Source organism: Artemia sp. Qi Xiang Cuo, chromosome 13 (genome assembly GCF_049724085.1).
Source record: "Artemia sp. Qi Xiang Cuo chromosome 13, ASM4972408v1, whole genome shotgun sequence".
Classification (NCBI taxonomy): domain Eukaryota; kingdom Metazoa; phylum Arthropoda; class Branchiopoda; order Anostraca; family Artemiidae; genus Artemia; species Artemia sp. Qi Xiang Cuo.
This window is the reverse complement of record NC_142806.1, coordinates 47,539,789-47,555,980: the sequence shown is the minus strand read 5'-3', so window position 1 is coordinate 47,555,980 and position 16,192 is coordinate 47,539,789. Positions and strand designations below refer to the sequence as shown.

Sequence of the window (16,192 nt, the reverse complement as noted above, 5' to 3'; positions counted from 1 at the left end):
TTTAACTTATTTTTTGAATTTTTATAGGCTAATGGCTAGGACCCCCTCTTCAACAAATTTGCCTTACCCCCTTTCTAAAGCAAAATCATAGACACAGATGTGTTTATGAATATCATTGTAGTCTCTCAACGGAATCTTATCTTAGGCTCTTTAGGTTTGGACTTACTGACGCTGCTGTGCAGTAGCCTAATCAAACTGGTTTGGAGTGGGTGGCCTAGCTCGTAGCTAAGTCCCTCTACCATTTGTTCCCTTCAAGAGGGAACAATTTTGTCCTAAAATACCAATTTAAGGGAATGGAAAATTGATGTTGCTATTTCTAAGGGTAATTGCTATGGGGACCTCTTTATTCCTAGCTGTTGAGAAAAAGAGCGACAAACTCTTTAGAAACTCTAAAAAAAAGCTGATATAAATGTCCCACATCATTATTGTATAAATTAAACGGCAACGCATTGTGCTGGATATTTAGTAACGGGTATAATGAATAATACGTGGGGATAATTGAAATACGTTATGAAGGTAAACAGCCATATCCACCAGTTTGAAGAAATAAGTGTTAAGAATACCCATAACACTTGTACCACGAGCGGTAGAGCATTATTCTCATACTACTATATGGTGTTTCTGTGTATTTTATTATTTATAATAGAAAAAAATAGACAAAAAAGACACATTAGTCTTCTTGATTATAAGAACTGTGTGGTGCAGAAACTGTTGGGCTTTGTTTTGTTTGTTACTGTGTTTGAGTACGGAGAATGTGTTTTTAAGCAAAATATCGGCTTCTAGTGAAAATGGTGTTATTCTGTTGCCGAAAGTGTTTATAATGCTGGGTTAATCTGAACTTCTGATTTTTAGGGAATTTCTGTGAAAATAGTACACAATTATGTTTCAATCGTATTCTTTTACACCAAAATCAAGAAAGAAAAAAAAACTTAAAACGTGGAGATATTCGTTTTGTCTTCTGAAATATTCGTTTTATATAAAAATTGGCTGCAAGAATAGTTCTAATAGTGGCATCCGATTTGTAATAAGCTCTATGCGGTTTTGCATGGCAAAATATAGCATGATTCTGGCACGTAGACATGAACCTCTTCTCCCTCAACAGTTTCTCATATTAAGTTATCGCACTCGCCTTTTTTCTTTTTTTAGGGAATTTCCTTATAAATAGTATACAGTTACGTTTCAATCGTTTGTTTTGTCAGCAAAACCCATTTAAAAAAAAAAAAAAATAAACCGTTTAGATCTTCATTTTGCCTTCTGAAAAGTTTGTTTTTATGTAAAAATCCCCTGCAAAGTGCTCATTATGGGGATCCGGTTTGTAATAAGCTCTATGCGACTTATGTGGCAACATATGGCACAGTGCTGGCACATACACAGTGAAGTTTCCCTCCCCACTAAAATCATGATTTTTTATTTATATTTTCCAAAAATTTCCAAAGATTTAATTCTTGCCTGTTTAAACGAATGTAACCTCTACTGTGTAACTTATTGTACTTGCCTTTCTTTCGTTTTTTTGAGGGGGGGGGGTAAATCATAAGTCCCGGGAATCTTAGCCATGAATATTTTTTGCCGTTATTTGGGCTTTTAATTCTGCAATTAATTATTAGTAACTAAAAGTTTGCACAGAAAGACATGGAGGGTTTTTTTTTGGTTTGGTTACTTGATTTTGAAGCAAGTGATGTCATATGCCTTTATTCAATTTACTAACCTTGGTAATTAATATTGAACTCTTTTGGTTTTACTTTCTGTTAATGTGCTATTTATCTAAGGGCTATACAGGAAAAGGGAGTTGCCTGTCAATCCCCGGAAAATGTGAAGCGCCTGTTACTTTGCTCAGGAAAGGTTTACTATGATCTGAGAAAAGCTCGTGAAGAAAAAAGACTAGAAAATGATGTTGCCATCTGCCGGATTGAGCAGGTTCGTTTTTCTTTGTTTATTAGCTGTGTAAGGAAAAATTGTATAGCACTGTTTTTTAGTGTTAAAAAAACTGGTTGAGAAGATCTTGTTTTTGTAGGGATACCCCTTGTTCTGGTGAACGGAATTTTGTCTCGGAGAGAAGCACATTTGTATAGGGGGATGAGTTTATTCAACAAGAAAAAAAACGCTTCAATCTTCTGAAATACAGAAAGGTATGGGGGTAACTGTAAAAATCAAGAAATTTTGAGCTGGAATACCTGCCTTGGTATATAAAATTTCTCAGTGGCCCTATCTATCTTTGTTGGTTTGTTCTTAAATATTTCAGTCACCACTTAATCTCTTAGTTATTTAATTGCAGTTGGCAATTGAATGAAATACTTAAGGAAACTGTCTCGTCCACACTTATTTAGGAACATTTTTTCCGAAGAAGGAATAAACAAATTTAAGGGGTATTTCTCTGGAGCCAGGTTAAATAAATAATACATGCGGAAAGGATTTTTTGTTTTGTTTTGGCCCATTTGACGCAGCTCGAAAAAGTGCCTTGAGGAGCCCCTTATAAAAAATTCAGCCCAAATCGTTCAATACAAGACGTGTAACAATTGGACCGTCTTATGATTAAGCTGTGTTCTCGTAACTAATTTAGTTTGTAAGAAAGGATAGACATAAAATTAAATCTATCGATCGTTCAGAGTAACACATTTTATCAGTAAATTATGCACCAGTTGAGTGTTGCTGCTGAAGTATTTGTCTGATAGTAGAACTAATCGTAGCCCTTCATTTATCTCCTAAATGAAAAAAAGAAATCGATGGAAATAGGGTTTGAAGTACGGGTAGTTGTACCCCCCACCCCCCCCTCCCAAGAACTTTTGTCCGATTGTTTTCCTTGGTTGTTTTTTTGTTGTTTTTTTTTTAATAAAGAACAAGAATTATAGTGGCTTATTAAAGTCAATTTCTGGTACAAAAAAGTGTAGTAAAATTGCTAACTTATTGATTACAGTGTGCACTTTGATTTCTTCAGTGTTCTTTTTTTCTAGATAGATGCTTCTTTCTATTTAAAACTTTGAGGCTATTGGTTAGGCATTAGTTTGTCGCATTATTTTTGAAAGTGTGGCTGAAAATTCTGATGCAGCTCGAAAACAGTTTAAATTACCATAAAATCTTATAAAAAGAGAAGAAATTTTATCAATAAATAAATTTTATGAAATAATTTTAAATAAAATAAGTGTTTTCATCGTGTAAAACTGTGTGTCTCTCACATTATAAATGATGTCACTTTTCCTACATTGCAGACGAATTTGCGAGTAAGAGGGCTTGATGAATCAAATTTAATTTTCCATCATTATTATTATACGTAGTTATTAGGTTGTAAGTTTTCATTACAGATTATTAGATTTTGAGGGATTATTGAAGTTTTTCTTCTTTAGCTTGCTCCGTTCCCGTTTGACATTGTAAAGGAGGAATGTGAGAAATACAGTAATGCTGAGTTGGTTTGGGTTCAAGAAGAGCACAAGAATTTTGGCCCTTGGTCCTTCGTCCGACCACGTGTTGAAACTGCGCTAGGAGACGATAGTAGACGGATAAAGTAAGTTCCTTACGAAGGAGAAACTTTCATCTCCAAAGTCAGTGCTTATTGCAAAGATTGTATTTTATTTTATCATGTTGAACAGGCTCGAAGCAGTGCCCGGAAGGTCATTTTAACTGCATTAAGAGGAGTTCTAATAGTTCTGTACGGTAGTAAATCTAACGGCCAAGATTAGTGGCATACAACTACTATTGACTGCGCTGTGAGCCTTTCTATAAAAAAAGGGGGAAGAAATTACAGAAGAAATATCATTCATACAGTTTTTTTTTGTTTTTTTTTTTACTTGCCTTGCTAATATCAAAAATATAACTTCTGTTGCTGCCGTTGAACTCTTCAGTTTCATCAAAGTAGAATTTATTTTTAGTGGAAAAAATCTGCTCTGTGAAATACAAATGCCGCCTCTCTGCTAGGAAAACTAATATTTTTTTCTTTTTGAAGTATTAAAAAATCATGTCCAGTTGAAGACTAAAATCCAAACAGAAAAATAAAAATGAAGAAAACAAATAAATAAATTTCATAGATTCACCCTTTCTACTGTCATTTTAAATCATGGCTGGCCCCAGCTATTGCTACACTGAGCAGTCAGTATCTTTGCACGGAATGTCTCGGACCCAGAGACCTTCAGTACACGTGTGGCTTTTCCAGTTCCTATTGGTGATTTTGTCTTCAAAGTTTGAATACTGTTAGGAAATTAGGCCAAGCGTTATTAATCGGTATGAAAACTACATTTGACCTAAATTTTTATTTAACAGTTTTTTCGAGTGTTTGAACTATTGTAGTAGTACGAAAAGGGAAACAAAATTGAAAAAAAATTCTAAATTTACGAGCAGCCTAACGATTCTTGAATCAACCTTATTTTTCTTCTGTTTTTGGTTTTGTACCACTGTAAAGGACGTAAGTGAAAGAAATGGCATAATATGGGGACGTACTTTGAGTATTTCACAGGGTAGGCAGAGTAGAGATTGCCTTCTGTGTTTCTCAACTACGAGAGTTTTATACACATGTTTTATTTTAGGCTAAAGCATGGTACAAATCTTTCCCATTTTGACAGTTTAGTAAATCCTCGATCTACGATTATGACCTTCAGTTTTCTGCAGAGATTATTACTCTACTGATTGTTTCGATCCAATCGATATTTTCTGTGTTTATTCAAATAAATATTTGAATAACTTATTATGGCCTCTTTGGGTTTGAATTTGAGTTAAATGCCAAGGAAATGACAGTTACCGGAGAAAAAGGGGGTTGTCTGTCTCATTTTTGAATATCAGTGGAATCAGACCCACTGGAAAAAAGGTCCCCTATTTATTGTACCCCTCCCCTAGGACTTGCATCAAACGAAAATATCTATTACATCCAGGCGAATAGAACTTTTAGGAGTTGATATTTGAGTCGGTTCCCATGAGTTTCTACACAGCTCAACAATTTTATTTGAAATGTTAAAGAAAGTCAGCCCAAAAAACTATCTTTTTTACCCTGGGCTACTATGAAATTGTCTGTTAATCGTGAAATTGCGCACCCCACCCCTGAATACGGCCCTGAATCTGTGATTCAAAAAGGATCTGTTTTAAACCGCATTATTATCCACGTTTGTATCCTTTGGTAGGAAGAAGGTAGATCGCAGAGTAGCACTCTTAATACTTCGTCTCTATGTTTTGATCCATCATCTATGCCTTGCCAAAAACTATAAACTACTCGCGTAGGGTATACGTCCTGGGGGTGCCATGGGTATTGAATCACTAATCAAAAAAAAGTGCGGAGGAAATTAACTGTTGAATTATTGATTATATTTAAAGCCTTCTTGTAGGTTTCGTACAATATCAAAATGTTTACAGTGAAAATACTGGTAATATCACATAAATATTCAGTTCGTTCTTGATCCGGACTATGTCTTGTTTCATCTACCACCTATGAATTAAATGCGACTCAGGAAATATTTAACAGATTTAATATATGTTGTAGATAGTTACCTGTCGCTTGCAGCCTTAGCACTATCCTTGCAGCTTGTGTTAGCTTAGGACCGATGGAACTCTTCGAAGGCAGTGGGTTTGAACTTTGAAATGTAGTGATCTCGAAGGTACTTAGTGTAAACACATAAGACACAGGATAAAATGAATTAAATGTTTAATATCTAAAGGCTCCTTTCAAACTGATTACATTATTCAAAATAAACAGCTCAATAATTTTCAGATCAAAAACACAATTCATTTTGAAGCACATATACTAGGACGTCTGAAACCATTAAACCTTCTTAACTTAAAGCCAATTAAGCATTTCAAAGATTCATTTACCCATCAACATTATCGCCGAATTTGAATAATTCCGAATAATAATTTTATTTGAAAACCTGGTCATTAGGTCTTTACTTAATGCCTTTTGTTACAAATATACCTAATAGATGAAACCCTGCCAGAAGAATGCTAAGGCACAATTTTAAGGAAAGTATGGGATGCACCTATTGGTTTCGGACACAATAATACGATTCAATTCTCTGCTCTTTTATTGCTTGTACACAACGTTATGGCCGTAGAGGTATTTTGGGAGTGAAAGACCGTTTTCCCTTCATTGAGTGCCATTTTTATGGTAGATTTCTTTTACCTCTTTTAGCGAATAGGTACTTCTCACGGTAATCTTGTAAATTTACCGTGAAATCAAAGGGGTTATTTTTGTTAAATAATTTTTGGGATTTAACAATACTGATGAAAGTGTCCTTATCTACGCTATTCTTTTTTCTAGATATGTTGGTCGAACTAGTGCTGCGTCTCCTGCTACAGGTAGCAAAAATCAGCATATTCGAGAGGTCAATAGTCTGCTAAGTGACTCAATCGCTTTGTAGTTAACTGTCTAGCTATACCCAGTTGTATGTTAGATTGATTGTACAAAGTGTTATTATATTTCCTCGTATATTTGGCTATATCTTGATTTTGGGTTACAGTTTGTTCGGATAACCCTCTATCATCAGAGTTAAAATGATTTTATTTTTTCCGTTATACTGCCTCCTTTTCAGTGTTTTAATATACCCCATTTATTTCTCAACAGAACCACGATAGAATTAAAAATATTTTCTAATGACATTTGCCAAGCAAAAAATAGTATTCAATATATATATATATATATATATATATATATATATATATATATATATATATATATATATATATATATATATATATATATATATATATTGTGTGTACGTGCCTGGGAAGTTTTGCAGCCCTGTGTTCGTATCTTAGCTATCATTAAAATGTATTTCTAAACTAAAACCATTTTTAAACGTGTTACGGGATCCTGTATTTATTTTGGGTTGCTCGTTTTTTACTTATAGAATGAGGTTTTAACACTGGTTTAGAGCAATGTAAAAACAACAAAGATGGTTTTGTGGTGACATGAATTTCTTTACCTTTGGTGGCAGTATAGCGTCAAATAATGAGACGTGTTTTTCAATTGTGAATTAATGGCGATATATTTTATTTGTTGAAAAGTAATAAATAAAAGCGAACTGTTGCATTAAATTTCATTTTTGGAAACTGATACCTGAGTAATTACTGTTTGGTCTACAAATGAAACCCTCCATCCTGACGGATTCTTTGATATTAGTCTTTTGGTCTTTTTTTAGTAGTAAATGTTAAATATTGCGACATATACTAACTTTACGTTGTTCGGCATTGCATGTTTGTTGTTTTTTCGGGGGGGGGGGGTACGTACCCATCGTCCAAAATAGAATTGACTGCATTCGGGCCTTAAATGGTTAGTCTTAAATTCGATCTGCTTATCATATGCGTTTCATAGTGTAATTTAGTTACCAATGGCCGTAAACAAAGATTCATACAGCCAGTTTGTTTAAACTAATGGGAAAAGATTCTAAAGGATCGTTGTATTTTTACACCTCACTTAAAATTGACTTTCATTAGTTAATCTTATATTAACTCCTAGTGTATGGGTATCTACTGACATTTTTCAGGGGGGGGGGTAAATGTTTTACCAGGAAAATAGGATTTTTAAGTAAATTTGTATTCTATGTATTTTAAACAATCCTGGGAGGGGTGTATTATATTCCTTCGTGGGATTTACTATTGGCCGAGGTCTTTAATTTAGATGGTGTTCTATTCTCTTTTTTTTATAGTTTAAATCTCTAAAACATCAATTGATTTAAAAGGTACGTGAAACATGCTTTGATATTCTATCATAGTTTACGTTTACGTAACGTTAACGTTTTACGTAACGTTAACGTTACGTAAAGTTAACGTTTTCACGCGGCCAATGACGTATCTAGATTAGTACAAAAGATTGCTCCTTAACAAGAAAAGGTAATGATTTGGAGAAACACTTTTCACTGAAATAAGGGAAATAGTAGGTTTTTTTTCAGGTGCAGCAGTGCAAAAAATACCCCATTTTTTGCCCCCTTCCCTCTTGGATATAGATTCCATACCCGAGTAACGCTATTAATAATGATTGAGTACTACAAATATTTTCATGAAACATAGCAACTTATAGATTTAATTGATCAAAAACTCTTACTTTTGGAGAGTATGTATTTTGATTTGGATAGTAGCCTACTGTGCAAATTCCCAATTTGGGCAACAACAAAACCAATCATATGAAATTCCTTTGAAAAATAAGGACCGATTCGAGACCTATACTGAATAGTAGGTCTCTAAGATCGTTGCTACTTGTCGCAATACGTAACTACGTAGGGCTCCAGGCTCCCAACTTTGTTCAGAGTTTCACTCTGGCCCTTCCCCTGAAATCTCCTACTTCCTTCAGATTGTTCGTATGACTAACAGCCCCAGCTCTATCCTCACTTTTTCGTATCCCATTACGCTTTATCTGCATGTGCACAAGAGGATTCCTGGAAATAAAGACTTTTCTACCGTCAGAGGTAATGGGCAAGCTCATCTGCACTAATATTTAAGCTATATAACTTTCTTAGCAGATTCTGATACAGTAGCAGATTAAAAATTATCTTTTTGATCAAGCATCGTTGACCCAAGTCAGATCATTTTTTTAATAATGAAGAAATGTCCAATGGGGTTGAGCAGGCCAACATAACAGGATATTGAACGTAATTGCTGTCATACATTATGGATACATAAGATACGTTCATTAGCGACTAAACTTATTTTGGATGAATTCTGATTGACTCAATTTCACCTACCTTTCATGTATTTACCAATTTAACTGCTTCTGTAGTTACATTGTACTTGATGTGTCCTTCTTTGGTGAGAAACCGGGTCTTCTCCTTACCTGAGGTAAGGAAATTCTTAACACTGAAACTACTTTTAAAAATAACAGATTAATTATTTTCTTAACAATTTTTTTTTTCATTTTTTGCTATTCCCAGGATATGAATGAAATAAACTTTGTTTTAAGATCCCATATTTTAAGGATTTCTTATTTTAGTAAGATGTCGGCTTTTCTTTTGAGTAGTTATATTGTTTTTAAAAGTAACCTCGCAACCCACCCTTACCATAATTCCACACTGATATATCGCTATCTATGAACCGTCCTTAAAATATATTATTCAGGAAATATAAGGATACTTGAAGACAAGACGTATCACAACTTAGTGGAGGCTCCAGTGATGAGACATATGATAAAGATAGGAAACATTACCCTATTGAATTTATAAATAAAAACGCTCCTTCAGGAGTGCCAAATTATGGCAGGGAAATTTAAAGCTGTTAGGTCAAATTCGTTCATCACAAGATATAGAAATATTCTTAAAGTTCTTACTAGGCTTATAAGCCTGGTAAGGTAACCAGCTGTGTAAGTGCTAGGTATAATTTAAGGGTTCAAATGGAAAAGAGATAGAAGAACGTTATCGTTTATTTTGTCGAGTGCGTTGTGTTCTTTCTAATATATTTTACTATTTTAAGATACCCTATTTTAATTCTCAATTCTAATTATGTTGCAAATAAACATTTTCCATCGGACCTGATTGAGGGGCTCCCATAGGGAAGGATAATGGCTATTGGTGAAAAGAACTGATTTCAAAAGTCAGACTTAACAGTGAGGCGAATCAGATTTTTGCAAAGCTAAGGTGATGGCAAGAGAGGGGTCGCACGTAATCTTGAATTCTGAGAAATGATGTGTTATGAATATCAAACAGTTCGTGGTAACGAACTGTTACCCCGCTGTTACAGTCTTTGAGGATGACTTAATCCCCCACAGTCCCCAAGGGAAGGGCTGCAAGTTATGAACTTTGTCCATTTAGTATTTGTACATTTAGTATTGGTTATTGGGAAGTATACAGACGTTTTCAGGGGGATTTTTTCTGGTGAGGGGTTTTTTTCATGGAGGAAGGGAATTTTCCATGAAGGGGTGCCGGATTTCCCAGCATTATTTCAAAAATGATCAGAGATTAAATTAAAAAACAAGTTTTTTTCAACTGAAAGTAAGGAGCAACATTAAAACGAACAGAAATTATTACCTATATGAGGGGTTTTGCCCCTCGTCAATACTTCGCTTTTTACGCTAAAGTTTTTTTTTTAATACTTTCAGAAGAGCTGTTTATTCTAATTAAACGGCCTTTGTGATTCCGGGGTCATTCTGAAAGAATTCGAACAGAATTAGAACTTTAGCGTGAAGAGCGAAGTATTGACGAAGGGGCAACCCCCCTCATATACGTAATAATTTCTTTTCGTTTTAATGTTGCTCCTTACTTTCAGTTGAAAAAACTTGTTAATTCCTATATCTTATTATACTGAACATAGCTCAGAACTAGAAAACACCAACGTATATTTGAGAAGTCTAATCTAGATCTCAATGGATGCCGAGAATACATTGTTGAAACAAGGGCGAAAAGGTAAATCTGAAGATAAAATTAATAGAAAATCCAGTACCATTCATTAAAGTGAATGATTTTTTGAAATTTTCTAGTCTACATCTCAATGAACGCTGATAATAAATTGCTGAAAAAAGAGGGAGAAGGAAAATATCATGGATAAAAAAAGAGAAAATTCAGCATCATCTAATAGAATTCCTTCAATGTTCTCAGTTTTGTAATATTTACTAAAAACAAAATTAAAAAAAACATCTGACACCTCTACTACACTTATCTTTTTTTAAATAAACAAATATCTTCTAAGCAAAGATTCTTATTGAATTCGATAAAATATTGTTGTAAGATTCTAAAATTAGCTTATCACAAAAAAAACATGTTTATGCTTACTAATGAACGAATTTAAAGATATATCAGAGTAAATTTGAGTGAGCTTAATAGAAGATATGTAGGCTGGGTACACAATTTCATGGGATGCAAACAAAAGCTTCAGTGCGCTTAAGACTTTAACGGTATTTACGACGCGGATTTACCACGGTTTGATCTTTAAGTTTTGTTATTTTTAATTGACAAAAGACACAAAATTTGGCATTCATTGGTTGTGATGGCTGTCTTGAAATAAAAAATTAGTCTTTATCGAATCATTTTTTGGCCTAGACTTCTTATGAGATTCAAGTAAAAAATAAAGTTTTGTATAAAAAATAAAGAAAATATCTAAGACTTAAACGACGAGAAACTAGCTTATATCAGATGTCAAACTTAAACAAACTTAAGCTTTATATGATGAAGTTAATTTGTACTAGAAGCCTGAAAACTGAGGCTAGATGACCACAAACACAAAATTGATTGGTATCATAAAATTATTTCAGCGGTATGTCTGCACTACAATCGTTTTGTCTGAGGTTATGACTCATGAAAGCTATTTGTAACTTCACTTATTGAGATGAAATTTGGAGGAACTGAATAATCCCAGTCTTATACGAATTCACAAATTCCAGAATCTTGACTCTGACAGGTTAGAATCTTGAATTCAACTGGTTAATAATTCCGCAATATTAAGAATCAGTCTTGATGTAGACCTTTGTTCACATTGATTCTCTGAACACAAAAGTTCTAAGTTCATCTGTTTTTTTTTGTGCTACAGGTTTATGCATCATAACGGTTCATCGGCTGTGTCAAGATGTTTCCACTGAGCCATTAAAAAACATATTCTTTTTCTGGATTGAAGCGTTTTTCGAACCATACAATGTAAATAGCTAAGAAACTAATCATATTTATCAGAAGTATGACCCGCGTCGGATCCTGGGGGGGCCCGGGGCCCCCCCCCCCAAGATTTTCTGGCGCCCTCTCATCCATCGTGCAAACGACCCTTTTTTGTGAATGATTCAACTAAGGCCGACGCTAAAAAAAAAAAATCGGATACGCCGTCATTTTTTACTTTCTTTTTATCACATTATCTAAAGTTCAAATCCGACACTGCACGAATCATGATTATTGGGTTTATTTTTGGGACGTGCTAAACGAGCAAAACATTTTGTGAATGCTTACGAGAAACGTATGTCTTTGGGGAGTTGCGTGGGTGGTTAGATCCAACTGGCGGGAGGCTAGGCGCGAGCGACCCTGCCACTGCCTTCGGAGTATTTTTGCTCCGTGTGTTAGACCAGTTAGACGGAAACGCATTTAAAATGGATCGGAAAAAAAAATCAGGGCATGAATATAGAACAGAGAAGAAACAAAGAATGATGGCGGAAAGCCGTAAAGGATCGAGGGACATCTCTGATTATTTTGCCAAGAAAGATCAGATTAAAGGTAAGCTTTTAAAGATAGAACAATAAGGAAGGAGTGTCGTTTAAAGTGGGTATCAACACTTCTAATTTCTAGCTTTAGCCTATTGTCGGATAGCTTTCCTGATAAGGCTCATTCGTCAAGCTTCATCGCGTACCAGCTGCTTTTGTTGTTATATATTGCATACGGTCCCTCTTGTACAGTGTTCTTCATATGCAATTTGTCCGAAGCGTTTGACCTGATTTTTACCAGCCCACTCGTCTCGCCTGACGGTTATGATATTGGCTTAAAGCAGTATTTTTACCGACACACTGTGTCAGCTCTGAAATTATCTTTCAAATTCTTGCAGTTAAAGCTCTCTCTTAGCCTTGTAAACTTCGGTGATAATTGTTTCGGGTTTCAGCTCTTGAAAAATATTTGTTAGCATATGTCGGGGATCGGTTCTTGGGGTTGCAAATTAAATTAGTGATGTTTAGGGTGGTATTTTATTTTAAAGTCCGGTTTTCCTAGAAATAGTTTTGGGGTATGAAAGTTCAAGATTGTTGGGGGAGTTTAAAGTTAATGTTGCTGATTCAGTTTATTTTCAAATTTAGTTCCAATTCTGCCTTCACCATGTTGAGAGTTAAATCTACTAAAGCAAGCCATTATTTAAAGTGTATATACGTTTACAATAAATGTCTTGTGCAAACTTTAAAAGAGAAACTTTTTTTGTTAGATGTTGAGACGACGGCAACTTCTGATGCCCACTCTGAGTCGACGGTCGGAATGCACAAAAACGCATTCAGCCAGGAGAACGAACTGTCACCAACAACTCCGTCTACTTCACAGACGGCCTTCATAACAAACTTCGGCGAAACGACACACACTGATCAGCTGACTGAAGGATCAAGAAGCAGTACTCAAACCTTGGTGGTACATAGCCCAACACTGATTTCACAGTCCCCGCACCCGCAGCAGACTCAAAGCGCTATTTTTTCGCCTGAAACTGACTTCACGCCGTCGAATGACTTTGGTATTGCAGTAGCGCTGAAAGAGCGAAATCAGTTGTCTTCTGGCGAAATTATGTTTTTTATGAACGAAAGGTGGAAGCCGAAGAACCAATCTGATCTTCCAGTCTCGACACAAAAGAGAAAAGGTGGCGAAGTCAAGCGTCGCTTGAATACCGAACATCTTGCCCGGTCTCCTTGGCTCGCAGTGAGTCGTCATCCAGACCACGAAGGCCTTTGGTGCAGTGTTTGTGTTTTGATGAGGACCAACGAAAGCGGAGGAGGATGGTCGGCTTTATCTGGAGGCGGCGGAGGGCAAAAAATGGGAAAGTTGGTCTTGAAACCGCTAAAAGACTATTCGAAACGTACCGGGAAAGATGGTGCGCTGACAAACCATGCTGAAGCACAGTTTCACAAACACTGCCAGGAAAAAGCTGCCGCGCTGCTAACAACGTTTCAGCGCGGTAGTCAAGATCAAGATATCAGGAATGCTCTGGTCTGTGAAAGGGTCAAGCAAATACAGCAGAACCGTGCACTCTTGAGAAGCGTTGTTGAAACTGTCAAGCTTTGCGGGGCACAGAATATCCCCCTTCGTGGCCACCGTGATGATGGCAAACTTGATATCCAAGACTCTGATGTCATTACAGCAGTAAACGACGGGAATTTCCGCCACCTACTTCGGTATCGGATTCAGAGTGGAGACTCGCAACTTAAAAATTTACTTGAAAATGCACCGAGCAACGCCAAATATACGATTAAACAGATCCAGAATGAACTGATTGGAACAATTGGGGACATGATAAAAACCGAAGTAGTGAGAAAAGCAAACAAAGCAACGGTTTGGTGTCTTCTTGCGGACGAGTCAACAGACAGGCAGACCAGGGAGCTGATGGTCATTGTTTGTCGTTATGTGTGTAAAACCGAGCAGGGATACGTGATTCGAGAAGATCCTTTTGCAGTTGTCGATGCCTTTCAAACCCTGTCAAGACTCGCTGGAGATGAGGAAAGTGACGACGGTAGAAGCATCGAAGAGAAGCTAGACGGCAAGAGCCTCGGGAAGCTGTTGTTGAGTGAGGTCAGGAAGTCAAATCTGGATTTGTCAAAGTGCGTTGGTCAAGGATACGACAAAGCTGCTAGCATGGCAAGCTTGACAAATGGTGCTGCTGCTGAAGTTAAACGCCAGTGTGAACTGGCAGATTACTTCCACTGTGTGAGCCATGCCACAAATCTCTCATGTTCAAAGATAGTTTCAGTTCCCATTCTGCGCAATGCCCAAGACGTTGTTCGAGACACAATTTCTCACTTCAGCTCAAGTGCCAAGAGAACAAGACTTCTAAAAAGCATCTTATCGCGGACAAAGCTAAAACAGAGACACTCGTCAGTCTTTGTACCACGAGATTTGTAGAGAGACACGAAGCAATCAGCAGGTTTTGGGACTCTCTTCCGTCGATCGTTTCTGCTCTGCAGGAGATGGAAGGATGGCACGATCGAGAGGCAAGTAGCAGAGCTTATGCATTACGATCCTGCATTGAAAAATCAGATACACTCGTAGGACTGGTTTGCCTGAATTCGTTTTCGTCGATCATGAAACCTTTGGCCGAGTCACTACAACAGAAGGATGGTGACCTCGTGAGAGCCTTGTCCCTCATTAGCAGCGTGAAGGCAATGCTGGAAGATATGCGATCACATGCCGAAACCAAATTCAGACTGCTTTACGAAGATCTTCTGAAAATGGCCGAAAAGATTGATGCTACCATCAAGGTAACGCAGCCACGCATAGCTTCACGTTCTACATACCGGGCAGGGGTACCCAAGATGGATCCAGAAAGTCATTATAGGATGGCGGCATTTATTCCAGCCCTGGACGCCATGCTGCTTGATTTTACGGAGTGGTTCAGCTCCCATTTTACGAATGCTGCAAAACTTTCAGCTTTGATCCCGGCTGTGGTTAATGGCAAACGCTGGGAGGACGTTCAGCCAGGGTACGAAAAGTACAAGGAGCTGCTCGTGGGTACGGAAATAGACGTTAAAACCGAGTTCGAGATTTGGAACAAGTATTGGTCTAAGGAAACCGTGCAAAAACCGAAAACAGCTATTTCAGCGCTGAACAGTTGTCAGGAAAATGTATTTCCCAACATCTTCGCATTGTTGACAATTCTCGCGACGCTTCCTGTGTCAACCTGTGAAGCAGAACGAATGTTTTCAAAGGTTGACAGCACATGTTCATCAATACGAAGCACGATGACTGAAGAGAGGTTGGAGGCTCTACTACTCATGCAGACTTACAGAGACCAACTGCCGAAAACAGACGATGCTATCGATATGTTCGCTCTCAGAAAAGCTCGCCGATTGAGTTTAGTTGTGTAGTGTGGTACTGTTTTTATTTTCTTTTGCTACGTTTTACCTTTATGAGCATATTTGGCAGTGTTTTCATATAAATAAAGAGCTATCAAATTAGTCCTTTATAATCAGTTTTTGGCGCCCTGTGTCCGGCGCGGCCCCCCCCCAAGATTTTCCTCTAGATCCGCTGGTGAGTATGACAAGGGGCATAACAGTTAATTCTTCAGGCCTGGGAAAAAGATTCCAAAGAAATGAACACAGATGATAAGAATTACATTATTAATTAGGAATGGCTAGCCTAATCCAACACAGGCTAGCCTTAGAATAATTTTGCTTGGCTTCTAAGACTTGATTTTGCCTATTCCTACGTACAACAAAAAAATTTAAGCTGTTAAAATATCTCATTCTAGTTTTAGTGCTTTAACGGCTGCAATGAACCGTAACTGTGTGAATATATTTGCGATTTTTTGCATCCATTATGCGTTAGCTGTTTTGTGTTAAAAAAATTGCATCATTGTGAACCAATGGTAAGTCTGAGTCCACCGTTTGAACGCCGCTAACAGATTGAGCCCCATTTTCAGGCCACCTACATCAAAAACGGAGTTTGACACGGGTTGTGCAGATTATTGTTTTGGGTGCCACGTTAAACACGGTATTTTTCAGATCCCGTGTTTTGACGTGTCACAATTCTGAAGAACCCGTGTCCAACACACTTGGAACTCTTAAGATGAAAACGCTCTAACGTTTGGCTGGGTTGAATACGGAGAACCGGAAATACGATCTTTGTCCAATGTGCTCAAAACATGC

At 36.9% G+C, this 16,192-nt stretch overlaps 1 protein-coding gene across 2 annotated transcripts in view; it reads left to right on the top strand.

Moving 5' to 3' along the window:
- Positions 1 to 6,997, top strand: part of Ogdh (oxoglutarate dehydrogenase Nc73EF) — a 72,901-nt gene extending 65,904 nt beyond the window's left edge. For both annotated transcript variants that reach the window (XM_089099376.1, XM_089099375.1), the window contains 3 exons: positions 1,767 to 1,914; positions 3,339 to 3,496; positions 6,230 to 6,997. In XM_089099376.1, the coding sequence (XP_088955502.1) occupies positions 1,767 to 1,914; positions 3,339 to 3,496; positions 6,230 to 6,329 (406 nt within the window). In that variant the 3' untranslated portion in view covers positions 6,330 to 6,997. The remainder of the gene's footprint in view (positions 1 to 1,766; positions 1,915 to 3,338; positions 3,497 to 6,229) is intronic.
- The last annotated feature ends 9,195 nt before the right edge of the window (positions 6,998 to 16,192 follow it).